Source organism: Podarcis filfolensis, assembly GCF_964270895.1.
Source record: "Podarcis filfolensis genome assembly, chromosome: 10".
Classification (NCBI taxonomy): domain Eukaryota; kingdom Metazoa; phylum Chordata; class Lepidosauria; order Squamata; family Lacertidae; genus Podarcis; species Podarcis filfolensis.
In genome coordinates, this window is record NC_139612.1 from 57,466,826 (window position 1) to 57,494,818 (window position 27,993).

At 43.9% G+C, this 27,993-nt stretch overlaps 1 protein-coding gene and 1 long non-coding RNA gene across 8 annotated transcripts in view; one reads left to right on the forward strand and one right to left on the reverse strand.

Moving 5' to 3' along the window:
- Positions 1 to 27,993, forward strand: part of WNT5B (Wnt family member 5B) — a 126,571-nt gene that overhangs the window by 79,653 nt on the left and 18,925 nt on the right. For 3 of the 7 annotated variants that reach the window (XM_083572395.1, XM_083572393.1, XM_083572394.1), the window contains exon 2: positions 27,848 to 27,987. In XM_083572395.1, the coding sequence (XP_083428521.1) occupies positions 27,857 to 27,987 (131 nt within the window). In that variant the 5' untranslated portion in view covers positions 27,848 to 27,856. Of the gene's footprint in view, positions 1 to 1,256; positions 1,400 to 23,083; positions 23,195 to 26,574; positions 26,795 to 27,847; positions 27,988 to 27,993 lie in introns of those variants that run through there. The other 4 variants (XM_083572390.1, XM_083572391.1, XM_083572392.1 and 1 more) reach the window with 4 other exon arrangements.
- Positions 18,820 to 24,798, reverse strand: LOC310742840. Its single transcript, XR_014538722.1, has 3 exons — positions 23,700 to 24,798; positions 19,841 to 19,940; positions 18,820 to 19,008 (listed from the first exon to the last, which is right to left on the reverse strand). It is a non-coding gene; the product is annotated as an uncharacterized lncRNA (long non-coding RNA).

A 27,993-nucleotide genomic window follows, 5' to 3' on the forward strand; every position in this document is an offset into this window, starting at 1 on the left:
TGTCTACTTGGAAGTAAGTCTCCTTGGGTTCAAGGGGGCTTTACTCCCGTTGTAAGTAGGTATGGAGTTGCAACCAAAATAAATGAGAAAGCATGTATCTAAGCTGTTACTTTGAAGACGTGAGTGGCACTAAATATTTGTTTCACAGGGGGCAGCTGTGGATAAAAATTCACGGTTAGACGGTTAATATAAATATGAGGGGAAATAATGCCGTTTAAATAACTGCTGCTTTCAGCCTTACATGGACTTGTTGAAAGTAAGGGACTTGCTTTGGTGTTTGACTTGCCAGATATCTCTAGACCCAAACTCCAATATTATCTGGCTCTAGACTTTTATGAGCAGGCAAATGGCCCAAACCCAGATAGCTTAGGTAAAATTCAGACTTCTTGCGGTGTGGATTTTACTAAACTTTGACAACCTGTTTGTGCCCTTATATCCTCTAAACATCACATTCCACATAATAACATTCCACACAGTAGTACAATAGCTCTAGCAAGAAGTTCCTCCCCATTCTAAGCTCTGCAATGTCAGCTCAGGCATTTTTGTGTATGTCGGTAATACTTTTCAACAAGGACAAAATGCAGATTTTTTCTTTCTTTAAAACACATTGCGGATATAGCCTCTCATTAAAGATATTTCCATGTGTGACTGCTGCTGATACTAAACTGCAGTGGGGAATATCCCATTCATTGGTGGGTTCATATCAACAACCATTTGCCAAGTGGTAACCTTCTATGGGGTCCCAATAATGACTTGGATATCTGCTCATCTGCACTGGCCTGGCAAATAGGGAGGAAAACCTCACCACAAAAACTGCATCTCATCAGAAAGCAGGAGTGCTAAGAAACTCCATGAATGATGTCCCAATGAAGCGATACTGAAAGCAAAAATGTTGGTTTGCATTACTCAAAGCTACCCAAATAACATTTCAAGAAAAAGTACTTACCACTTTTCTCAGTGGTTCAACATTAGAAAATGCAAGTTGACCTGCAACAAACTGTTGTACTGTATTGTTTAAAGGGAGTGTTCCTTTGCAGAGTTCCAGTCAGTTACCTAGCCATGTCCTCCAGGATGCTCCTATCTCTCTCCCCACCTCCTTTTTCCAGCTGACACTCAGTTCTGTGCCTATTGAGAATGCTCAATTCCCATTGGACTGTTTGTGGGTGAGGGTGGGTGGATTGTACTGCTGCAGCCTTCTGAGGCACCACTGATGCTCTTATTTCTCAGAGATGCCATTTTTGCTTTGTTTCTATTAGAACACGCCACATTAGTTCACTGCCTGGGTCCAACTGACTGAGAAGTTCTTCTGCAGAAGCTCTACATCTCTTGCACAGCTCCCATGAGTTTTAATGGGGTGCACACAAGATATCTTCCTGATAGATTGCGAGCGCTGAGTAGAGTAGGTATTAACTGTAGTCAGCAACATCTCTTTAAAATTATGTAATCACTTATCCCTTTGGGTTTCATAGCATTACCTGTGTATCTATGGTTGTTATAAAACATATACTTTTGTAAGGCTATGAACCTGCTACAGCACATTTTAAACTTTCTATTTTAAGAAATACTCATGAGTCTTGACTAAATAAAATTATTCCCTAATCCTTCTAAGGTTATTCCAAAAGGAAGGCTTAATACAGATATAATTGTGGTATGATTAGAGTTGTGTTTCAGAGCACTTATGAGGAATTAACTTAAATTCTGAATTATATCTGCTTAGGATCACATTAGGAAGACAGGAGTGCCTGGCGTGCTCTGGTCCATGGGCTCACGAAGAGTCGGACACGACTAAACGACTAAACAACAACAACAAACAACAAGGATCACATTTGATGGCAGTGTCTTAAGTATTAGCTTACAGTGGTACCTCGGGTTACAGACGCTTCAGGTTACAAACTCTGCTAACCCAGAAATAGTACCTTGGGTTAAGAACTTTGCTTCAGGATGAAAACAGAAATCATGCAGCAGCAGCGCTGTGGCAGCGGGAGGCCCCATAAGCTAAAGTGGTGCTTCAGGTTAAGAACAGTTTCAGGTTAAGAACGGACCTCTGGAACGAATTAAGTTCTTAACCCGAGGTACCACTGTATTAGTGAAAGAGACTCTGTAAGTTGGTTACTGAAGTTTTTCTTAGGACTTTGAGACAGCAGTCCTCAGAAAATGGATAACATCTGCATAATCCCAATTTGCTGAAAGTCCCACCTCAGAATCCTTTGTTTGGCTGGATCCTAAATGTACTAGGAATCCTGTTTGTTACATTCACTCTAGCATATCTGCCAGCTTGTAACACCATTATTTCTGAGCAATAGCTAGCTTTGTATGTTGCTTTGGAATTGTATGCAGCTCTCTATCTTTGGTGACATTGATTTTCACTGGGGTTGGATCAGTATAAATAGAAGAATGCAATTCTATATAAAGGAGAAATATTCCATGTAAACTGGCACACTTGAATTTAAGCATGCTTTAAAGTCAAGGCTGTAGGAATAAACCAATTTAAATGCTTCTATACTGTGTAAAGTTGGGATTTTACCCTCAGGCTGTGATTTTACCACTTGGGTTTGGAATTGAGCCATGGAGGTTAGGCGGAGGGACAGTTTGGGTAGAGCTGATTTATGGAATGCATGCTTTATGAGAGCTCTGAATTTAGATCAACTGGGTGCACCCTAATGCCACTGTTCAGTACAAAAAAGGTAGTGATGGGATAACTTCACTCATTGCTCAGGATTGGCATTGCATTAATGTTACTCATTACTGGCACAAGATCAAGGGACTTGAGCAAGTCAGGCTGAACGAGGGCCAACAAAATCTTTATGTTGGACTAGTGCGTGTTGCTTCTTTACAAATGGTGTGCGTGCTTTACCTACCATACCCTATATTTTCATCTGTTGGTAAGCTTGATTGCTGGCAGTAGTTGTATTAAGAAGAAGCCGTGGATAACTTCTAAAGGCATTAAATTATTTTAAATGGCTTTTTAATGGGAAAAAAAACATTTCTATTGGTATGTACCACATCAGGTAGGGCTAGAAAAATGTATTATATTAGAACCTTGGGGCTGTAAGCCTCATCTCTGCATATCTACATATTCTCAGTAGATTTATTGATATCAAAGAAGCAAAATAATGGGTGAAACCGAAGTGCATCGTGTCAAAGAAACCCTTGGGACAGGGAGTAGATATAAAAATCCCCAGTATAACAAGCGAGTCATTCTATATGCTAAATGGAACGTTGAAAAACTGCACTCCCTTATATGTATCTCATGGGAGATAAGGGAGCAGTCCTAACCCATGATCTCTTCTGCTACTTTGCATTTTAGGATTTGGCAGAGGTGTCTCCTCACCTTATTCTGCTGGGGGCAGTGGGTCTTTGCTGCCAAAGGTACAGTCTGCTTTGGAGCTACCACCAGCATGAATAATAACGGTCAGTGAAAACCCAAGCGAAGAGGTCTGTTGGTGCCTCCTGAATAGGAGTAATTTTCAAAAACAGAGAGTGGATACAGGCAGCTCTTAACAGTAATCTATCCTGATATACACTGAATAGTCCTGCTGCGTGCTGAAGAAAACTTAACCCATCTTCCGAATTTCTTATGTTTTGCTATTACTCTTATTTTTATTGTGAGTTTCCACAACTTCCATCAAGAAGCAACAGCTTTTGTATAGTGGTCAACTTTGTGAGCTGCTGGACATTTTAAATTTCCAGAATGTCCCAACGTAGTGTTGCTCAGGGCATTATGGAAAAATTAAATTGCTGACACTGGTCCTCAAGGCCAACTGAAAACAATCTCATACTCTCTCTCAACTCCTCTGGTTCTCCATGCAATGCACCAATAAGTCGGGGCTCTTTACAGGTCTCCTAGCCTTGGCTGTTACCACCTTCTGGAATCAGCCCTGGCTTCATCCCTTCCCTTCAACAGCTTGTCTTTCTGTTCAGTGCTGCTGGTGAACAACAAATATAATACAGTGCTGTATGACCCCATTTGACCAAATGCCTGCATTGCATTTAAATCATTCAGGGGACCAGAAATTTGAATAAATGGATTCTGTAATGTATCAAGGGTGGTGATGGTTTCACTCAATATTATGCCAGACTCAATTATGTCTACTGAAAAGAAGTAGGGTAGTTTTAAGTCCACATGATAAGAACTAGGATGGCATTCCAGCCTGACTTGAGCACTGGGATTCTGTTTCTGTGGTGTCACAATGACCTGGCCAGTGTTCTGCAACCTTGGGTACAAAGATGTTGTTGGACTACCATTTCCATCATCCCTGACCATTGACTAAACTGGCTGGGGATGATGGGAGTTGTAGTCCAACTATGTCTGGGAACCTAAGGTTGAGGAACACTGATCTAGAAATACAGGACAGAATTTGGGATGATGACTAAGGTTCAGGTGCCAATCTTTTATGGGACACAATGCTAGCTGCTTACAAGATAGCAGACAATAATTGTCTCTCTCTTTACCAATGCTTATCTCAAGCAAGGAGTAGAATGCACTCTCGTTTCTGGGTTTCTGGGTTTCAGCCTTTGCCCTTTAATTCTATGCTCTCTCCATGAAGAAGAGAGCAATTTTCATAGGAAAGCTGGCTGGTGGGAAAAGAATTTAATCGCTCTCCACACTGCTGCTCGAATAAAATTTGGAGCCTCCCAAATCTGCTATTTTTTTAAAGAAAGGTTGGTTGAAAGTAACATGCATTTGCAACTTGGAAGACTAACCCCAGTGTATGGATTCATATATATCTTGGTCTTGTGTTTACCATATGTTTAATAGGAATAAGGAAAAATGATCTGTAATAGGATTTTGTTTTATCCAAATAGCAGCTGTTTGCAATTTTTCTGAGCTTCCAAAAAGTCAGAAGACAGATGGGGCAGTCAAAATGTACATTATCAGTGCAGTTTATCACTGAGACAAACATTTTGAATGCCATGCTCATCATGACCTGAGCAGCATTTTCTAGGCTCCAGGCAAACCAGTTGTATTGGCCCTCATCCCATTAGAGACACACTAAACAATGTAATAAAAATCATATTAGTTCTGAAATTGTTAGATTTGAGGGGATCAGATAGTCACTATGGCTTTATGACTGTGCCTGGCCCCCTAGGTTGTAAATCTGCAGTAAGAAGCGTATTCTGCAGTCTTTGAGAATTTGAGTCTCAAGCCTCCTAAGAGGGGTCTACAAACGTTAGCTGGGCTTAGCCAATTGTAGCTAGCAGAGCTCACCTTTCCCACTCCCACTTGGTGTGCCTTTCATTTTTACCTGATGTCCTGGGAAATAATTTTATAGGAGAGAGGCAGCTGGCAAAGTCTTTGGCTTTGTTCAGACAAATCGCTGGCGCTTACTGACTTTTGGGCCCTGTGTGAATGAGCCTGGAATATGTCTTAGACGCAAGTGCTCATTTTCCCCCATGAGTGCTTCAGATCCCTCCTGTCCTGGTTTGTGACAAACCATAGCTGCTCATTACATCTGAACATAAACTATGGTTTAGGGTTTGTAAACCAGATTATGCCAGGGCCAAGCCTGTATGTCTGGGATGGAGAACCTGTGGCCCTCCAGAGGTGGTTGGACTTTCTCTCCCATCAGCTCAATGCCTGGATAACGGTCAGGCATGATGGGAGTTGAAGTCCAGCATCTGGAAGTCCATAGGCTCTATTTTCTTGTTGCATGTTATGGTAGGATCTCCTTCCCTCCAACTCATGACATTGATGCTGTCACAGCAAGGCACCGTTTTGAAAGAGACATGCTCTCCTTTCCTCTATTGATGATGACCCCCCCCCCCCCAATTGCTCTGTTCACTATCTAGCCCATTGAAGAGTTCTGGAGAACTCAAAATCTTGCACACTATGTTGTGATATTTTGGTTGACCTAATAAAGACATTCCCCTAGTAGGGATTTTGAAAGAATTTTGTTATTCCCATGGTGGGAATATGCAGTAGGCTTTTCCTTCTGGTTGCCAGAATTAAAATTTCTGGTCACCAACACTTGTATTTGTGGGCCCCTGCCTCGTAGGTAACCTGAGGAATCAGATGAGTGCATGGAAAGGATGGTTCTGTTCTAAAATTGGTTGTAACTGGTTTCTGTAAATCTTAAAAGATTTAATTACGTCTGGACAGTGAATAGATGCATTGGTAGAAATACGTTCACTAAAATTACCGTATTTTTCCGTGTATAAGACTGTTTCTTTAGACCCGGCCAGTATGGCCAACTATCGCCCAGTCTCAAATCTTCCATTCTTGGGCAAGGTGATTGAGCGCGTGGTTGCTGAACAACTCCAGGCACGCCTGGAGGATGCGGACCATTTGGATCCCTTCCAATCAGGATTCAGGCCTCATCATGGGACTGAAACTGCCTTGGTCGCGCTGGTTGATGATCTCCGGCGAGCTAGGGACAAAGGTGAGAGTTGTTTCCTGGTTCTGCTGGATCTCTCAGCGGCCTTTGATACAATCGACCATAACATCCTTCTGGACCGTCTAGAGGGGCTGGGAGCTGGGGGCACTGTTATGCAGTGGTTTCGCTCCTTCCTCCTGGGCCGTGTTCAGAAAGTGGTGGTGGGGGATGAGTGTTCAGACCCCTGGGCCCTCACTTGTGGGGTGCCTCAGCGTTCCGTCCTCTCCCCCATGCTTTTTAACATCTATATGAAGCCACTGGGAGAGATCATCAGGGGGTTTGGACTGGGTGTCCATCAATATGCAGATGACACCCAGCTCTACCTCTCTTTCAAATCAGAACCAGTGAAGGCGGTGAAGGTCCTGTGTGAGTGCCTGGAGGCAGTTGGAGGATGGATGGCGGCTAATGGATTGAGGTTGAATCCTGACAAAACAGAAGTACTGTTTTTGGGGGACAGGGGGCGGGCTGGTGTGGAGGACTCCCTGGTCCTGAATGGGGTAACTGTGCCCCTGAAGGACCAGGTGCGCAGCCTGGGAGTCATTTTGGACTCACAGCTGTCCATGGAGGCGCAGGTCAATTCTGTGTCCAGGGCAGCTGTCTACCAACTCCACCTGGTACGCAGGCTGAGACCCTACCTGCCCGCGGACTGTCTCGCCAGAGTGGTGCATGCTCTGGTTATCTCCCGCTTGGACTACTGCAATGCGCTCTACGTGGGGCTACCTTTGAAGGTGACTCGGAAACTACAACTAATCCAGAATGCGGCAGCTAGACTGGTGACTGGGGGCGGCCGCCGAGACCACATAACACCGGTCTTGAAAGACCTACATTGGCTCCCAGTACGTTTCCGAGCACAATTCAAAGTGCTGGTGTTGACCTTTAAAGCCCTAAACGGCCTCGGCCCAGTATACCTGAAGGAGCGTCTCCACCCCCATCGTTCTGCCCGGATGCTGAGGTCCAGCGCCGAGGGCCTTCTGGCGGTTCCCTCATTGCGAGAAGCAAAGCTACAGGGAACCAGGCAGAGGGCCTTCTCGGTAGTGGCGCCTGCCCTGTGGAATGCCCTCCCATCAGATGTCAAAGCGATAAATAACTACCTGACATTCAGAAGACATCTTAAGGCAGCCCTGTTCAGGGAAGTTTTTAATCTGTGATATTTTAGTGTATTTTTGGTTTCTATGGAAGCCGTCCAGAGTGGCTGGGGAAACCCAGCCAGATGGGCGGGGTATAAATAATAAATTATTATTATTATTATTATTATTATTATTATTATTATTATTTCCCCTCAGTTTTTTTAAAGTTTAAAATTGGGGGTTGTTTTATACATGGAATATTTAAAATATTTATTTCTCAATTTTGGGCGCAAAAAATTGGGGTCGTCTTATACATGGAGGCGTCTTATAGACGGAAAAATACGGTATATCCAAAACTCTGCATTGTTACCTCCATGGCAAGAGGCTTCTTTAATTCTTTGAAAAGTTGTGTCTTGAATACATATATTCTACCCTCAAAACTCTTTACCGAGAGTTTATTTCATATACCATAAATGTTTTTGGTAGTAATAGCTATACACAGAACTGAAGGTCTAAGTGGTAAATTGCATTTCACACAGATATTGTAATGTTTTTCACCTGCTTGGGAGCTGTTAATCCAGTTTCCTGGAATAACCGCTGATATTCCAACCCCCTGGGTAGTTTCCAGATGATAAAGTTGTTTGTTCTTTCCCCCATCCAAATTACATTGATGTTCAAAGGGAATGGGACATTATTTATTGGCAGCTATTTGAGGGAATCAACTTAGTTTAGATTTGAGTAATTCAGGCTGAGTGTATAATGCCTTCACACATACTCTGTTATACTACTTGTGTGGCCATAATGAGGTAATCAGATAGTCACTTCATTTAGGTTCCAAGATATAAACACATTATTAATATCAATGGAATTAGTCCTAAGCAAGTGGTTTTAGTATATGGACACACTTAGAGTTGCAATACTGCCCCTACTTACCTGGAAACAAGTCCCATTAAATCGTGTGAGGCTTACCTTTGAGTAGACACAGATTAGTCTCACTGTTAAGTGCCTTACAATGTATTTTCAGAACCATATTTTATTTTATTTATCACTTCACTTCACTTCATTGTCCCATTGGGTCTTAGAAAGGACATGGAAATATCCACAGCCAGCATTCATGTATTAATATGTAAAATCAACATTCAGAGACACTTGTGTTGGACTCCTTTCCTGTCTTAAAATTGTTGACTTGTATTTGTCAAAGTACTTTAAATGGTTATGCAGCTACTAGTGGTGTGTATGGCTTCATGTGGCCATGCACCAGGATCCCTACACAGTTGTGTTCATTTTTAACATATAGCTGTTTTCATATCAATTGAAAACATAACTGGTGGTGCAACCCAACTGAAGTGAAATACTTTTGTAAACAATCTATGTGGGAGAGCTACGCATGTGATATGCAGTGATCCTATGCATGTTTTTTCAGAAGTAAGTCTTACTTAGTTTAGTGGAGCTTACTCCCTATTAAATATGCATAGGATTGCAGCCTACACTGAAAGAAATGGGACACAGGAATACTTAATTTTGGCTGTCTTCTGTCTGTAGTGAGTAAGCTGAATTCTTCCTATCGCTGTTTGTCTCTCAAACCATTTTTATTCCTAAAGAAATCTGGGAGAAGGAAGGTATCCTACTTAATGGAATTGAAATTAACTTCCTAGCTGCAGTTAATGTCTGCCAATAGGGCTATTAGCTGCTTGATTTCCAGGGAAATGATGATATTGTGTCTACTGAACTGTACAAAAGTAAACTTTACAGTTTCTAATCTCCCGCCCCCCCCCCATGTCCCCTGTTAACTCCAACTTAACAACAGCTTCAGATGATCCTTAGTAAAAAAAAAAAATCATTTTAATTGTTTTTCCCCCTCCCACCATCCTGTTCCACCCCCCAATCTAAAACATTTATTTATTTAATCACTTCTAGGCCGCCTTTTAAGGCACCCCTGTCCCCAGGCATCTTACATAAAATCACCATAAAATACCACATTTCAGTAAAAACACCTATTTAAAATACCAATCTAAAACAATATGCAGACCAGCAGTACACCATTATGGATTAGCTAAAACAGTTTCAGACAATTTCAAGTCCTCATTGCCGCAACTCTTTTAAGAAATGCAATCTGAAATAAGCGGGTTTCGAAGTCTGCTCTGTTAGGACTGTATTCGCATCCCTTGGGAGGGGATTCCACAAACATGGAGCCATACCCAAGCTAAAAAATCTAAATCTCCCACCTCTTGCTTCCCACAAAATGCCCTAGTGGGGGTTATTGGATGGGCTACCAGGGAGGCAGACTGCTGGGGGCATTGGTGGAAAGAGCCAAGAAACTTTCCTCCCATGAACTTGCTTAAGGTAATTTACCATATTTTTTGTTCTATAAGACTCACTTTTTCCCTCCTAAAAAGTAAGGGGAAATGTGTGTGCGTCTTATGGAGCGAATGCAGGCTGCGCAGCTATCCCAGAAGCCAGAACAGCAAGAGGGATTGCTGCTTTCACTGCGCAGCGATCCCTCTTGCTGTTCTGGCTTCTGAGATTCAGAATATTTTTTTTCTTGTTTTCCTCCAAAAACTAGGTGCGTCTTGTGGTCTGTTGTGTCTTATAGAGTGAAAAATACGGTATATTGTGGGTGATTTTTCCTTTGCCAGCAGCTCCCAAGTGTGCCATTGGTCAGAAGAGCGCTTCCCAGAGACACATTGCAGCTGGCATGGGGAGGGAAAGGAAACGTTCCTTCACATTGGAAGAGCCTTATACTGAGTCAATATTGTCCCTGCTGGCTGGCAGTGGCTCTCTAGGGTTTCAGCCAAGGGACATTCTCAAACCAATTTGGATATGCCAGTGATTGAGCTTGGGACCGTTTGCATGCAAAACAGATGCTCTACAGTCCTTCTATCAACATTTTTAAGTTGGTTTATCTTAGGATCCAAGCCCTTGCAAACTAACCATTGAGAAGGTCTACATATGTAGTGAGCCCTGCTGTATCTCTGCTCCTAACAACCAGACTCATAACCTATCAAACACCAGCCATGCCTCTCTAACTGCTGTCCATGCCTCTCAGAAGGTCAGTGCGTCTGTCTGTGACCTCTCCTGCCACTACTGCTGCAATATTTATGAGGATGATGAATCTCTGTTTGGGACAATTCATCTGAGTCTCTGCTCTACAGTGGATAAATTAATCTGCCAAAATGTCGGCTTATAATTGAGAAGAGTTTACTTAGGCTAATAAGTTCTCTCTCTCTCTCTCTCTCTCTCTCTCTCTCTCTCTCTCTCTCTCTTTCTCTCTGTCACACACACACACACCCTACACCTCCAACAACTTTTTATAGGATCAATTAAACAGGATTTTAATGTTTTGATATTGCTTTGTGCAGCATGAATTTTGTACCACAAACAAAATAAATAAAAGCGGCAAACTACACAAGAAATTCTAGGTTTTTGTGAGTGGAATGTATTGCACAAGTAGAATTGGCTTACAAAACTTGAGAGCTCAGGACCTGTATTCGCTTGTAATTATTTTTTTTTAAAGGGAATGTGTGTGACCCTGAGTATGTGCAAAATGATTTTACCTCTGAAACCAGGCACCTTGAAAAATGTTGCTGTTGCTGCTGCTGCTGCTGCTGCTGCTGTTATGTTAGTAGCATTAAACTGTTATAATGATGCATTAAGATGTATTCTTCCTGTTGCTGCTTTTGGCTCATTTATGTGGGAAGGTGGCATGCAAATTAAAATAATAAATAAATGATGGAGGAGTTATATCCCACACTTCTAGTTAAAATACACTGGTCAGCGCAACCTACAACATATACAACAAGAATGTCATAAAAACAATCTAAAACAATTAGAGAGAGAGAGAGGATTAGTGATCGAAAAAACTGGGGGAGGGATTCTGCCTCATAAAATAAAAGTCTGCTGGATTAGAAAGGACAAAGTGCACCTGAGCACATGTAAAATGTCTTGCATGAAACATTTTACATATGCTCAGGTGCTCTGTGGACACACACAAATATTGCACCACATAAAACTCAGGAAATAACAATAAAATCTCAGAATAGATTGTTATTGATCAGGCAGATGAGATTCTGGCTTTGCCTAAGAGCCTAGCTTGTACTTGGTGGGTCTGTCTACAATACTGAGTTCTATACAGTACAGTGACTTAGCAGGAGGGTGAATGGCATCTCTACCACAGCAGGAAAGGTGGAGGTGACAAATGGATTAAACTACTGTATCTTCATCCTAGGGAAGTGCAACTTTCCATCCAGACTTGTCTCAATTGTATCTTTGGTTATAAAGAGACATGGCAAAGAGAGATGCACTGTCCCTGTTCCCCTGTCACAATGGGATCTCACCCAAAGGAAAGAGCAGGCAAAGCGATTCTAAGGTAGGATTTTTGTGATACTATAAAATAAATAAATCAGAAGCTCCTGCAATACATGCAGTTCTTTTTTAACTATTAACTCTGCCTTTCTGGAACTGTGCCACCAGTATATTTTCAGCGATTAGATCACGTTCTAAAATTGGCAATGCACTAAAATTTGACAGAATCCTGTCTCCTGCCCTATAAATATCCACTCCAAAGTCATATCTCTTAGGAAAGCTAGAGAGAGAGAGAGAGAGAGAGAGAGAGAGAGAGAGAGAGAGAGAGAGAGAACCACGTGATGATGATGCTATGGAAGCTTGCTGTGCAAATTGGGGTCCTGGTTAGAGCCCAGGGTGAGAGAAGAACAAATAGAAACTCCAGAGAGAAAAGATGCCAAATAGAATTGTCAACAAGCCAGAATCCTTGGCCAAGAGCAGCTCCTTTAAGTAATAGTCCAGAGACTCTCGAGATACGGTCGACTGTACCTTTACAAAATGCGCAAGCTATATTTTCTGCTGTTTCTACTGTGTATGAAAATATTTTGGAGGGGAAAATATTTCATGGAAACCTGGCTCTTTGACCTTTAGGTGTGGAAAGAGTTTAGCAGATGGATGCCAGCATGGTGTCCAAAAAAATGCCATCGCTGTCTGTAAGCATTTATTTTAGGGAGTGTGGTAGACATGGGTAGAATAACTGACTGTTATGGAAAGGAGGGGGCACCTAACCCATTCAACCTTACTCTGAAGGCAGGAACATTCCTGATGTCTCAGTATGGATTTGGTGCAGTGTTAGCCCCTTTGCCCCTTCTCCAAAAGTCTTACTTGGAAACAATATGATGCACCGGATGCATTTCCAGCAAGGCATGTTGTCATTGTATGTTCTTCTCCTGCTCCCTAGTCAACAGGGCTGTCACCAGACATCTTGGGGCCCTTAGCACTGTGTGAGGGCCCACACCCAACACACCCCAACACACACACACATCCCCTCATTGTGATCATTCTTTCTTCTTCTGCCTCTGCAGCATCATGTACCATGCCTGCCAAGCCCCCAAGCAGCCCCAGCTGTAACAAAACATGTCTCTCCCTTATTGGTCTCTACGGCCACAGCAGGCGCTGTAACCTTCCAACAGTTTGACATCACCCCAAAGGTGCACCATTCCGTTGTCTTTCAAGACAGAAGGATGCCAGTCAAAGATAAGAAATATGCAGCTGTTAAATTTCTACCTGTCATGCAGCTGTTGAAGGCATAGAATCTCTATGACGCCAATCCTGAAAGAGTAGCCATGCTAGTCCTTTACAACAATGCCAGCTTAGGTGTCTTGTGGCTTTTTGAAGTTTTAACTGGTTTATCGTGGCATGAGCTTTTGTGTTCTTGAGCTCACTATGGGCCCATCCACACTTAAGTTTGTCCTGTGATTTCAGCTGCTATTTGGCTTGCAAAGGAAAATCTACATATGAACAAGGTTCCACATTTCCCCTGGTTTAATTTCACCATCACCTATCTTTTCCTATACTTTGGATACTTATCATGGTAGCTTCAGCCCATGGCCCACGGCTCTTCCTTTTTAGTACAAAGTTGTTCTCTCTCCCATTGTACGTGTCAGCCTCTCAAATGTTTTTAAATGGCTCATGCTGAGTTTTGTCACTTTCAGGCCTTTTGACCTTGTCCACCTCACTTAGTTCCCCTGTCTTTTACATGCCTTGTGAGTAAAAGAAAACACAGATAATATTTGCCCACTGTTCATAAAACACTTTTAAGTCAGCGTATGGAAGGCATTATATAAGTGTTAAGTATTTTTATGACGGGTTTATTACAGTCCATCTTCTCTGGCCCCGACATGTCTGAGCCAGGTAACATTGCCAGCATTTTTTTAGTTGTTTTTGCTTTCTTTTTCTCCTCCTTCTCCTCTTCAACTGATCTTAGCCATCTTGCTTTTCACTCTGTTGCCTTTGCTTTCTGCTTTTCTGGCTCTGCGCCCCAGAGACAGCTGTCAGAAAACTGCTGAAGACCATCAGGTATATCTTGGCATTTCCTGCTGCACAGCCTCTGACCTTAATGACAGCGATCCCTGCAACAGTGCTAGGCTACAGAAAGCCCCGAGAAAGCAATAGAACAAGGCAGTGCTTAGATCACTGGGAAAGGCAGTATGAAAGTGGTACTGTCTGGTGGAAAGGTTGGGGCCTCAGCAGTGGCAGAGGAAGCCTCTCTGGCACCCAAGGCGGGGCACTGAGGGGTTGGGTGAACCGCCCTGCGGTGCCCACAGTGCCCGCACGGACTGCACATGCACGGCACCCGTACGGACAGTGCTTGAGCAACAGCCCGCATGGATGCCACACGCGTGCCCTCGGCTGCTCTATGGCTGCGGGAGGGAGGCAGCAGGCCATCTTGTCACCCCCCCGGGTGGCACCCTGGGCGCACCGCCCCCCTTCAAACACCCCTGGGCCTCAGAGTCGTTCAGGAGAGCAGCTGCTGCATGCTTCAGGTTGCAATCCCTGTTCACAAGGGAGGAGGCCTGCAGAACAAGGGTACATGACTTGTCTCAAAGAATCCTGGTACAGTCATACCTCGGGTTGAAGTAGCTTTGGGATGAGTATTTTCGGGTTGCGCTCTGCGGTGACCCGGAAGTAACGGAGCGTGTTACTTCCGGGTTTTGCCACTCGCGCATGCGCAGACGGTCAAAATTACGTCACGCGCATGCGTGGAAACAGGGAATCGCAACCCGCAAATGCGGGTTGCGTTCGCTTCAGGATGTGAACGGGGCTCCAGAAAGGATCCCGTTTGCATCCAAAAGTACTACTGTGACTAGATTATGAAGAGTGCTGGGAATTATAGCTCTGAGGGGCAAGCTACAGTTCCCAGGATTCTTTGCGGGGAATCCATATCCATTTAATGTATGGTGTGCATATAGCCTAAGTAAGCTCTATTGAACTTTGGAAACATGCATAATATTAGGGAGCAACTGGGACCCGGTTCTCCCCATGGTTTAAAACACATTAATAGGAAATACACCCATACCAAATAATTTTATTTATTGATTTCGCAAAATTGATATATTGTTCAATTGTAAGAAAACCTCAAAGCAGTTTACAAATATGATCAAATTTGGGCCATAGAACGGGTGGTGGGGTAGCCTCTCCCCTGCCACCAATGCTGTTTCTGAAATTTAAATCTTCCTTGGTAGAGGAAACTACCCTTTTGTTCCACAGGGGAGGAAATAACAGCTACCATTTCCCAAAGACAGTAGACTGTTCATGTAGGAAAGAGCAAAGCAAGAGAAGCTGGCAGGAAAATTATAGTACTTCCCCATAGCTCCCTAGAGTAGTAAATGGGTTATTAAAATCATACCCAGATATGGAGGTAGTAGAATATATTTCTCATATTCTTACTTGATTTTTGAAAGTTAATAATTCTATAGTCTAGGTGGGATATGGACTGTGCTAATCTTCAATCCAAACATGGCTAGAGAAGCCACTACATGGAGCATGATTCTTGGTACAAGCTTTAAAGCATTCTCAATTTAATGGTTTCATTATTTGTCCTTTTACTTGAATTAAAATTACAATCACGCACATTGTGGGAGACAAGTTTAAAAACAGATGACAATAAGGAGGAAAAATGGCAGCTGTTGGAATACCGCCACTCAAGTGTTCTCTAGATTACATCTTTCGGGGTGTCCCCCTCCCCTTTATGGTTCTATTCATTTCTTTAGTTGCCTAATAAAACCTTACCTGCAGCAAATCCTTTATCTAAGGTCATAAATGCAATCAGTAAAAGAACTTATCTTGGAGAAGGATCACTTTCAGATTTTAATTGGGTTACAGCTGTCTGTAACAAACAAAACCCTGGTGCTGGGATCATACTGATGAATCTCTTGTATTCTCTGAGTCCTTTGCTGCTGGCTTCCAAAAGAAATGAGAGTTTGGAATGGAATAGGGGCACAACTGCTCTGACTCGCTATGGTCATTCCTATGTTCCTAAGCTTCTGGCAGCCAATCCTAAACACTTGCGCTGGCATGTCTTCCTGCATTTGTCTTGTAATATCCAGTGCCAAAAAAGTGATTTTGAAAAAATGTTATTAGTCAATCAGATGTTTCTAGTGAAACACAAGGCTATTATTATTTTTGCTGATCCGTGAACCCCTTGTTTAACTTCATATCCTTCAGCCCAACTTCTGTGGAGACCAAGTACTTGCAAGAGCATTTGCTGTTAATTCTGTTTCCATTTCTGCCCTCACCTCTTCCTGCTGTCTCTCCCTACTGCCAAATGTTAAATTGTAAGCTTCTAGTGGGCTGAGACCTTTTTCTCTTTGTGCTACCATGTGAAAACCACTCAACTGTTGTGTATATCAGTGGCACTACAATGGTACACATCCTTCGTCATCTAGGATTAGAGCAGCAATACCTCTCTGTGCCTTGCGTTTAAACATCAGTAGCTTTTTTCCATATTAAATGATAATAAAACATTCAATATTGAATAAGAAACTTTGCATCAACATTTTCTGTCCAAGACTTCAGTCTTTTTAATTCATTAAAAGTTACAGTACCACACTGCCAGGAGGTACTGTTGTTCTGTGTTAACATATTTTGAAAAGCTGGATGTGTTATTATTATTATTATTAAATTTTTGAATTATATTATTTAATTTTTGAATTGCTGCCTATGAGGCATCTGGAAGTGATTTGCAATATAATGAAAACATATAAAGCATTTACATTAAGCCACTCATCCAAGGCAAAAAAAAGTATTCATCTTTATCTCAGGAAACAGGTGTATAGCTTTTCTTTACATGGCTGTGAAATAGGGTAGGGAATCTCATGCCCAGGGGCAATGGGTGGGGCAATTGCAGTCTTCCATGCCTCCTTATCTGGTCCTTTAGACTCTCTCCAGAGTCCAGACCATATACTTCTCACTGGCCCTACTTTGTGCCTCCTGAGTGATTTTTCTTGGTTGGAATGTGTTCTTGAACTGTGATAATGGCTCTTGCTTGCCTGGATGGAAAATAGAGAGGAGTATGGAATCCTCTAGCTTTTGTGTGGTTGGAACATGGCACACGCTACAAAGATAAGAGAATCACATCCATTGCTCTGAACACTTTTGCTTCTGATCCCACCCACCACTGCCATGCGTTCCCCAGGTTTCTCATGAGCAAATGTTCCCCTAAAGGTAAAGGGACTCCTGACCGTTAAGTCCAGTCATGAACGACTCTGGGGTTGTGGTGCTCATCTCGTTTTACTGGCCGAGGGAGCCGACGTTTGTTTGCAGACAACTTCCACGTCATGTGGCCAGCATGACTAAGCCACTTCTGGCAAACCAGAGCAGCGCACGGAAACACCGTTTACCTTCCCGCCAGAGTGGTACCTATTTATCTACTTGCACTTTGATGTGCTTTCGAACTGCTAGGTTGATAGGAGCAGGGACTGAGCAACGGGAGCTCACCCCGTCGCAGAGATTCAAACCGGCGACCTTCTGATCGGCAAGCCCTAGGCTCTGTGGTTTAGACCACAGCGCCACCCTTGTCTACATGTGGCCCTGCCTTGAGCTATAAAGGGTTCCCCACACCTCATGTAAGACACATTTCCTTCAGCTGGAGAATAACACTCAAGAGTCTGATGAACCAGACAATAGCCTGTTTCCAACCCAGACCTGAAATGTTGCTCCATTGCTCCAGATAGCAACCCCAGCTTTCAAGAAACCCTTTACATTTCTTCTGGCCACTCTCCAGTTCAGACAAGAAAGATGGATGGAGCAGGAGACACCACTTTCATATGGTGGCTATTTGAGTGCAGCAGGAAACAAAGAGGAGTCCCCAGAATGAGTCAATGTGTAGACCAGGGGTCAGCAACCTTTTTCAGCCGTGGGCTGGTCCACCGTCCCTCAGACCATGTGGTGGGCCGGACTATATTTTTTTTGGGGGGGGAAATGAACAAATTCCTATGCCCCACAAATAACCCAGAGATGCATTTTAAATAAAAGCACACATTCTGCTCATGTAAAAACACCAGGCAGGTGCCACAAATAACTAGGAGATGCATTTTAAAAGCACACATTCTACTCATGTAAAAACATGCTGATTCCCAGACCGTCTGTGGACCGGATTTAGAAGGCGATTGGGCCACATCCGGCCCACGGACCTTAGGTTGCCTACTCCTGGTGTAGACCCAGAAACCTTCCACTCATGGAAAAAAAGATTAAGAGGAGAGGTTTTCCTGCTAGGTGCAGCATACGAGGAACTCTTGTTTGCAACCTGTCGTGCAAGCACTTTTCAGTTTATTGCTCCATCTATGTTATCCTTGGTATCAGTGCTGAATTCTTCACTGATGTCACAGAAGGGCAGGGCACATAATCTGTCTCCTTTGGAGGGAGAAGATAAGAGGGAACACAATCAGACTTTGGATAAAAGGAACTTGTAATGAAAGGCTTGTGAAAATAAAATAGAATAAAATAGTAGCTTCAGGGCAAATAGCTGCTTGGGTTTGTGTTTGCATTTGCATATGTGCATGAGTGTTGTGATTTAGGGTTATGTTTAGAGTAGACCCACTGAAATAACTGAGATGACTAAAGTGCCATTGATTTCACTGGATGCATGACAAGGGGCCCTGCGGGATCTGATTTCTTTCCTTAGGGCCTGTAAGACAGAGTTGTTCTGCCTGGCCTTTGGCTTAGAATCAGTTTGATTCCCTCCCCCTCTTTCTTTTTCCTTTCTCCTTCTGTGATGAGGCTGCATCCTAATGTTTTAATGTTGTATTTTAATCTTGTTTTTTAAATTGTATTTTAATCAACTTGTTTTTATTATTGGTTGTTAGCTGCCCTGAGCCCGGTCTTGGCTGCGGAGGGCGGGGTATAAATAAAATGTTGTTGTTGTTGTTGTTGTTGTTGTTGTTGTTGTTACAAGGGCTGTGTACACAAGACATTTTATTCTCAAAACAATGAAGACTGAGTACTAGGGGTTTTTCCCCCTGTAGTCCGCACACAATCTAGATCTACAGTAGTGTATTTTTTTGCCTCTGAAGAGTCCTTCTTGAAAAACGTGTTCTATGTGGAAAATAAAATCTCATTGCAGATTGATTCTACATTACCTGGAGTATGTCCACTTGAAAACAGATAAAAACAGATGCAGGTGATCCCAGCAATTGGGGGGGGGGCAAGGTGGTATCCACATCTTTCCAACAGCTAGACCTGTACCAAGATTGCAATCACCACTTCTTTCTTAACTAGGATGGGGGCTGGGACAAAATGGCATGGGAAACCTAATCAAGGGGAGGGTTTTCAAACATGTATCAAGTAACCACACCCACCCTTGTGGACTGCAGGATCTAGAATCATTCTAGATTGAAACCAACATGTTGAGGATGAGTGTGAACCATTTTAGACTGAAAAATACCACATTCTTGTGCTACAAACAGAGTGAACATAGCCTAAGTCTGGATCCAACCCATAGCCTTTTTTACATCTTCCCAGATGAAAGAATGTTTGGGAGCCCTATATGTTGGCAGTGATTGGTGGTGGTGTCGATCACTTCAGCCCCCAGTTCCTCCTCTGAAAAAACAGAGGTTTAAGTGAGTCCAGTGGTGGTGGTGTTTAAAGACAAATCATTAAAATATTTCAGACTGGACTGAGACATCTGCACTCTTCGATTTCTATGGCTCTGCTCTGAGCTCTCTTTTTTAAATTATTATTAACTCCCAAAGGTTCAGTCACATAAATACCACGTTAAGAGGCTTAATGAAATACGGTAGTACCTCGGGTTAAGAACTCAATTCATTCTGGAAGTCCGTTCTTAACCTGAAACTGTTCTTAAACTGAGGTACCACTTTAGCTAATGGGGCCTCCCGCTGCCGCTGGCACACGATTTCTGTTCTGATCCTGAAGCAAAGTTCTTAACCTGAGGTACTATTTCTGGGTTAGCTGAGTCTGTAACCTGAAGCATCTGTAGCCTGAAGCGTCTGTAACCCAAGGTACCACTGTACTGTACTTCAGTCTTAGGTTCTCAGCCAGAAATAACCACAAGAGAATTGGTGCACCGTGAGAGGAATTCCTGTTTGCACTCTGTTGTACCATCATCCTATGGTTTATTGCTCCCTCCATGTTGTCATTGGTTTCAGTCCCTGAATTCTTCACTGATGTCAAAGATGGGCAGGGCATATCATCTGTCTCCCTTGGGCAAAGAAGATAGAGGGAATACAATCAGACTTTGGACAAAGGGAACTAGTGAAGAAACACATGTAGCATGATTCAAAAATTCAAACAGCAGCCTCAAGGCAAATAGCAACTTTGGTGTGTGTACATTTGCATATGTACATGTGATTGTCAGTGGTGAAAATGGCAAACGGAGGAATTAAAACCATCCCCTCATGCCATGAACCCAATCCTGATTGGGGTCCTCTGTGAGTATTCCAAGTTAAAAGAATACTCTGAGTCACAAAATTAAACAAAATGTGACTAACATGACATCTAGTTCATTCCAAAGAAGTTAGTTATACTGGAGTCTTTGGAGAGATTCAATCCTATGCATGCTTGTCCTGAAGCAAACTCCAGTTAATGAAGTCAGTGAAGATCCAAAGGTTCAGGCTGTAAGGCTATTTTGGAAGCAAGCACCATTGGACACAAGACTTTCTTCTGAGGAAACCTACACAAGAGAGGGCATTCTAAGACAGGGGTAGTCAATGTGGACTCCCTGTCTACAACTCCCATATACCTTGGCCATTGGCCATGCTGGCTGGGTGTGATGGAAGTTATGGTCCACAACATCTGAAGGCAGCATGATCTACTTCTGAACTATGTAATTTATTGATAGGTCTCTTTAAGGCAGGCTTCCTCAACCTCGGCCCTCCAGATTGCAAAGACCAATCAATCCTTAATTCTGCTGTGCCCGATTTAAAGTCTTCCCCTCCCTCTTTCAAAGTATCTAAGCATAACAGATCTCTTGCCTCAGGCTTCACTATTAAAGAAAGCCCTAAAACGGGCTTCCTCAACCTCGGCCCTCCAGATGTTTTGAGACTACAATTTCCACCATCCCTGACCACTGGTCCTGCTAGCTAGGGATCATGGGAGTTGTAGGCCAAAACATCTGGAGGGCTGAGGTTGAGGAAGCCTGCTTTAAGGTTATAAGAGGATGAATGGAGGCTTCTTTGTTTGTGGCAGGTGGCAGGCTCAAGGCTGGGACAGGAGTTCTGGGTGACATGATGACCTCCAAGAGGTTGTTCTATGTGTAGAACCAAGGCCTTTATTTAGACTGGAACCCTTGTATAAGTGCCATCAATATTTGCCAGGATTGTTATAAGGTGAAGCAAGGCAAGGTTAAGCCATCACCTGCAGGGAAAGAACAGCTAAACAATGTCACTTACTATTGACAGAACTGTAACCTGACTATTTACATATTTATTCAGCTATATGTCTTGCTGACTCCATTGAGGCAGGCACAAAAGAAAATGTGCATAGGATTGCTGCAAGGATTGTAGCCCCATATCAAGGGCTCCTAAATGTCTCGTAAGGAACTTGTGCTCAGCACCTCATTATTTTCCCAGTATAGTTTCCCCTTTCAAAACTTTATCGTTCAAACCATGAACTGGAGCTCAATGTACATCATTTAGGCTCAAAGTCCTCAGTGTTGAAGGGTCCCTGCTCCTGAACAAGATGTTTACAGTTTTGCAGATCTCCCAAACTCTTTCTTGTGGTCCAAGAAGGCTCCCTTGTGTCCAGCATCCAGAAACCAGATTCTAACCCAATGTGCCTCTGAATGTACACATGCATGTAGATTCCTATACCTGGGACCGGCTGGCAATGCTTTTCAGTGACGTTGCCCCATCTCTGTGCCGATTCGGCATTTATTATGGAAAAACCATCCATCCGCACGCAACTTCCTTCCTCTCTAGACAGGCAGGCAGAATTTTCCATTCTACCCATCACTTCTTTTTAAGAAAAGAAGAAATCTTAACAGAAATACACCGTTCCCCTCCTCCAGCACACATATGTAACAAACAAGGTTGGAGAGCTGGAAGAGGTACGGTATATAAGATGGGGATAATGTAGCCCTGTTTTTGTCAGATGCAGATCCTGCTGTGCCTAGATAGTGTGCTTTCCTTTCCTTCGGAGAGCCAATCATACAAGGTATTTTTTGTCCCAAGGCTCATTCTGGGGCTGGCAGGTCTCACATCTGCCTGCCAGGTGTAACAGGCCATCAGGAACAGCAGGTACATCACATATAAGGCAGTGCAGCAAGCACATCTTTGGTGCAAACAAACACAGCAGCTTTGCTGTAGTAGCTTATAGGAATCTGAAAATAAAAATGCTTCAGCGGCCCCTGAACTCTTGCGCTTTGGTGATTGATGATCGCTGCTGGTGTTTACGAGGATATCTATGAAACGTAGTTGCTTGCATACCTTGGATCGTAAACCGATCGGTTGCAGACCAAGAATCCTGGAGAGGGAAGCTGGTTGGGGGAGAAAGAAGGGAACGTTTTGGGACCCAAATTATTGCAACAGAACTTTGGCCCCAGGGCTGAGCTACATCTGTGACATCTTTCTGGAGGAACCTGGTGTGTAGAGACCATATATATGTATGTGTGTGTGTGTGTGATGATGACCCAGCCTATAATCAGCATGATGGAGCAGGGATGCTATTTAAGATGAACAGGAGGAACCACTGATCTCAATTCTGGGAACCAAAAGACTGCTCCTAAACACCAAGGTCAAACTACACTTAAAAACCTAATAGCAGCCTCCCGTGTGTGTATGTGCCAGTGTGCTTGCATGCAATTCAGATCTGCACTGCTGTGCTGGGGAAAGGGGAAATTAACCCTTTCCACTTAGTGTTGTTTCCCCATTGGAATCCCTTTCCCACAGCTATGACTTGCTCCATGGAGCGAAATATACAGGTCTCAATACGATATGTGTGTGCGTTGCCCTGCAGGGAAAATAGCGGCTTCATGAGCTTTAAAGAGGAAAAGGACACAGTGAAAAGGTTGCAAAAATTCCTTAAGCACTGTGGTCCTGATTAAAATTAAGAGCAGTGTGGTGTTAGAATTAGTGGTTAGAATCCTCGGCAAACTGAAGCTCATTGGGTGACCTTGGCCAGTCGCTGCCTCTCAGCTTAACCTACCTCAACAGGGTTGTTGGGAGGATTAAAGGAGGAGGGGAGGACCATGCCCACTACCTCGAGCTCCTTGGAAGAAAGGTGGGATATAACTGAAATAAACAAATAAAATTCATCTCCTGTGATTGCTAGTAATACTGGAGAGCTGTGACCCTTATTTGCCCTTGGTCAGACAATGTAATTTGTATCTTCAGCCTCTCTTTTCAGAAATGAAGGACTAGGGTGGCCATGGGTCCTACTTTACAGAAGACAGTCTTTTATTTCAAGGTGTCCTCTATTCAAGCAGTGTGGAATTGGATCTACCTATACTTCAAGGTAGTTGTAGCCGAGACAGATGTCATATATCCTTCTGCAATGTATTTGCAGCACAGCATTTTCACAGTTTAAACAAGGAAAGAGTTGCCTTTGGGGGTTTAATCTGAAATGAGGTTTACTTGTGTCAGGTTTTGGGAAATTTTTCTATGCCTGTGTTTCCCCTGGAATTTGTGCATGAGGCTTGGGGAGGTTCAGGCTTTCGGGGTCTGCTTTGGTTTTTTACTAGAACCCTGAAATCCACATGGATGTTTGATCTATAGACTCATTCCCAAAGCAAGAACATAAACAACAACAATAAAATTTTTTTTCCTTCCAGTAGCACCTTAAAGACCAACTAAGTTAGTTCTTGGTATGAGCTTTCGTGTGCATGCACACGAAAGCTCATACCAAGAACTAACTTAGTTGGTCTTTAAGGTGCTACTGGAAGGAAAAAAATTTTTTGTTTTGACTATGGCAGACCAACACGGCTACCTATCTGTAACAACAATAAAAAAATACTGTGGCTCACCTGTAAAATATCAGTTTCAGCAAATAGTCCTTTTCAAACTGGTGTTTCATCTGATGGCTCATTCCCAAAGTAAGTCATCACTTGATTCCACAGTCACCATTCATAACTATGAGCCAACAGTAAGACTCAGCAGCAGCACCCGTTTTCTGTGCTGCAGATGAGCTGTGAAGATGAGGGTGCCTTTGAGCATATGCAAAGTGCAATGCCACCCAAGAACCACAACTTGTGCCCATGTGTGTAAGATGGGGTAGCTTCTGGATTCTCAGGCGAACTTGAGCCCCAAAACCTCTCATTGTAGAAATGAAGCACAGGATCTGTACCAGATTTAGAGACTGGAAGGGAGTATTAGGAAGTGATGCAACAGAATCTCTAGCCACGGCTTGCCTGTGGGTTTGAGGATCTGATGTTTGGACAAGAGGAGAGCCTTTGAAGTTTTGCCTGAAGTTCCCTGAGCCGGCTCTCTCCCCCTCCATAAAGCCATTAGGCTCTGGTGGTGCCAGCCCTATCTCTTGCTCCATCTTGGCTGCTTTCCCCCACCCTCACTTACATACACAAACCTCCTGCCCTAGGGGTTGGAAGGAGGGGCAGGACCGTGAGTGAGCGGGGTTATTACAGGGAGTCCTTTTGAAGAGGAGGTTTATTTTCGGGAGGAATTGCGGGGGAGCTGTTAGTCCCCTGCCATAGAGGCCAGGTCATTTCCGGGAAGGCTCTGCATGACAAAGGAAGGAGGTTTCACTCCCTTTGATCTGCCTTCGCCGGACCATGCGCTGCACACCTGCTAGCGAGCCGCCACCATGCTCTCTGGAAGGGGAGCAGAAGTGCCTCTGGGGCGCCCCCTGATGGGCTAATACCAAATGCCTTGGAGCCATCCCTTGGGGCTGAGTTAAGCCCCACCCCGCAACGATACTCCATCATTGTCTTCATCGGCTGCCTCTTTATAATGTGTGAAGCCCTCTCATTCCTAATCAGACTATCTAACCGGGTTTTATCAGTTCTCTCTCTCTGACAGTGCATTTCCCAAACCCTGCCAATAACTAGAGATACCTGGGATTGACCCTGCATGCATTTGGCTGCAACCCCTCCTCCTCCAATATTCACACAGTGCATTCAGAAGTTAGGTCCCATTGAGTTTAATGGGATTTACTCTGTGGTAGGTAAGCATAGGATTGCAGCCACATCTGAGGTAGGAAAAGAAGGGTTTGCCCCCTCTTCCCTACTCGTTCAGTGTACTACTCTGAGCAATTGGTGTGCTTGCATTATTTCCCACAATCAGAAAGTGCACCAGTGAGCACACCTGTTGTCTTACAAGGCAGGGATGGGAAGCCTGTGACCCTTCAGATCAGCCTTGCCCAACCTGGTGCACTTCAGATGTTTTGGACTGCAAATCCCATCAGCCTCAGTCAGTATGGCTAACTGTCAGGGATTATGAGAATTGTAGTCCAACAACATTAGGTGGTCCACAGGTTTTCTATGCCTGATTTCAGGGAGAGTAATGGGTGTGGTGCACTTTAAAGGTCTATGTAAATTTCCTGCTATGGCAGCAGCCCTAAAGGGCTGTAGGCTCCAGTAAAGAGTTCCCATTCAAAGCTCAGTATGGACACAGTCATGCACCATCCCTAAACTAAGTATGAATTCCAGTGTTGAAAGTGACATGGCCATTGAGTGCCCCGTATCCATGTCTCTGCTGGTGGAGCTGAGCTCTTTTGATGAGTTACAGCCAAATTAGTGGATTGCCCTAATTTGGGTTTGAGCTGACTTAAAATGTCACAAATGATCCTGTGAAACCTGCTTCCCCCCATCCCCCATGCAGCTTCCTTAAGAGTAGTCATGCTAAAATAGCTAAAATAGTGAAGTATCGTGGCATCTTAAAAACTAAAAATTTATTGTGGCTGAAGCTTTTGTGGGCTAGAGTCCACTTCACCAAATGCATGCTAAAGTGAACTCTAGGCTACAGAAGTTTACACTATAATAAATTCGTTAATTTTTAAGGTGCCACAAATCTTCAGGTATTTCTGAAGAGATGTGATGATTTACAAAACCTTTGAACACACAGTTTTCTAAATGAGTCATTTTCCACAATAGTCAGAAAGCCCATTTTTAAATATAATCTATCTATCTATCTATCTATCTGCAGAATTTGTGTTACTCTTGACACAATAAATCTGTTGATAATTAAGGTGACCTAAGCCCCTTTGTTTTGTTTTTACAAATCTTCAGATACTTCTGAAAGGGCAGAAATGATTTACAAAACTTTCAAACACAACTCTCAAAGTGGATGATTTGCCAAGATAGTCAGAAGGCATGTGCTGTTGTTTTTAAATATATGCAGAAATTGTGTTACTCTTGACACAAAGGGTAAGAGATAACAGGAGCAGTAACACAATCTTATGCGGCCTTCTTGACAAAAGGATGTTCCTTCCAGTATGAACGAAAGGGGGGTGGGGTGGGGGACCATGAAAGAGATCTCCTCTCCACCTCCACCCTCCAGTTAATTTTTAAACAAGAGTTGGCTCATACTTTCCTGGAAGTTTTGCCTATTTACTTGAAGAACCTACCCATCCCCCCTTGGCTAATCTGGTTGTGCATGGTAGCAAGGGAAGAACACTCTGCAGGTGTTCAGACACTCTCCTCTTTATTATGAACTAATTAATTGTGCTGACGTTAAAATATCTTCCAGGGATGATCCTTTGCCCCCAAATTAAGCCTTGCCAATGGGATCTCTTTGAAAGGAAGTGAGCAAGTTTTCTAGCGATCTGGTCTGGAAAGATGATATCATTCCAGCCTCCTTCTCCATGTGTGTGTTTTGGGATGGAGTTGATGATTAGCCATGAGAGGAGCAGGGGAAGTTTCTCTGTTCTCTCCCCCCCCCCCCATTTTAGTGTACTGTTCTTCTTGTTTCTCCTCCTCCTCCTTTACCTCCCTTTTTCTCTGCGGGAGGTCAGGCCTGCTCCAAATGATCCGCATCACACAGTCCAAGAGATGGGATGCCTCAAAGCACTTTGGCACACAAATGCAAGGCTCCACCTCAGCATCCCTTGCAACCACTGCAAAAAGAAGCCTGGGTGCAATTTCTAGATTGCATATTGTCAAGCCAGGTGCGCCACTTTCTAAGTATGTTGCCATGCCAAGCAACTGCATGAGTTGCTTTTGTTTAATCTGGTCAGCAGCCCTTGTAGGATTTAAACTGAGCCAGGGCTCACCCCCAGAGTCTCCTTTCATCACTGTGATATGCCTAGTAATAGTAAGCTGGAGACGAAGACCTTTCCAGGAAGATAAAAGGCTTTGAGAATGCCAGGTGGTACCAGATCTGCCTCGTATCCATTTCTCCATCTTCTGGGACTGTGTTAACCATTGCACTGTTCACTAAGAGGAACTTAGCTCAAATCTAACTTCCCCCCGGGGGGGTTAACCACCTGAGGGATGAGCAGCCCTAAGTGCTCTTAACCATTTTAGCCTCAAGGAACAAGAAAATACAGAGTTAAGGAGGAAGAATTATGTGTAAGTCAAAAGCTGGCACAGCTAACATTTCAGCACCTGCGTCCAAAAAGGGATGTTGTGTAACTTGAAAGCTTGCTGCAAGACCAGCCGGAAAGTATGCCTTGATTTGAAGGGCCCCCGTTAACCTCCCCACCTTTTCACACTTTGCTCATTTTTAACTAGTACCAGACCTCTCCTTTTTGTCGCCACTTCCCCTCCCCGCCCTGCCCTTTGATGCATGCCCTGCTTTATGAATCATCCCGCCAGCCCTCCAGAGGAATTCCCTCACTTGCTTTGTGTCTCTCTCTAGTCCTCCTAGCCAAGAAGTGAGTGCCTCTGAGCATGTGCAGTCTGTAAGTGGAATATACTGCCACGGTTCGTGCCACCCACCGACCTCTCCCATCTCCGTGGGTGGGTGGAGATGCAGAAGGGTGGGCGGCCTGGGAGAAGATCTCCGGCGCGTCTCCAAGCCCAGCAAGTCTCCAGAGACGCCCTGCGCGGTGGCTGGGGAGAGGGGGCGGCGGAGAGCAAGCGAGCGGCCAGCCTCGCTGCTGCTGCGGAGATCCCTCCTTCCCTCCCACCTCGCCGGAGCTGCTGCGCCCCCTCCCTCCCTCCTCCTCTCTCGGGCTGACTCCCCTCCTTTTCATTCCCTTCCCTTCCTTGTCTTGCAGGGAGCCCTGATGTGTCTCAGCCTAGCCGGGCAAAGACGCGGGAGTCGCGGGAAGCGCACCATGCCCGGGACGCGGCTGATCCTCAGCCTGACTCTCCTCTGCGGCTGCACGCAGCTTCTGGTCGAGGCCAGCTCCTGGTGGTGAGT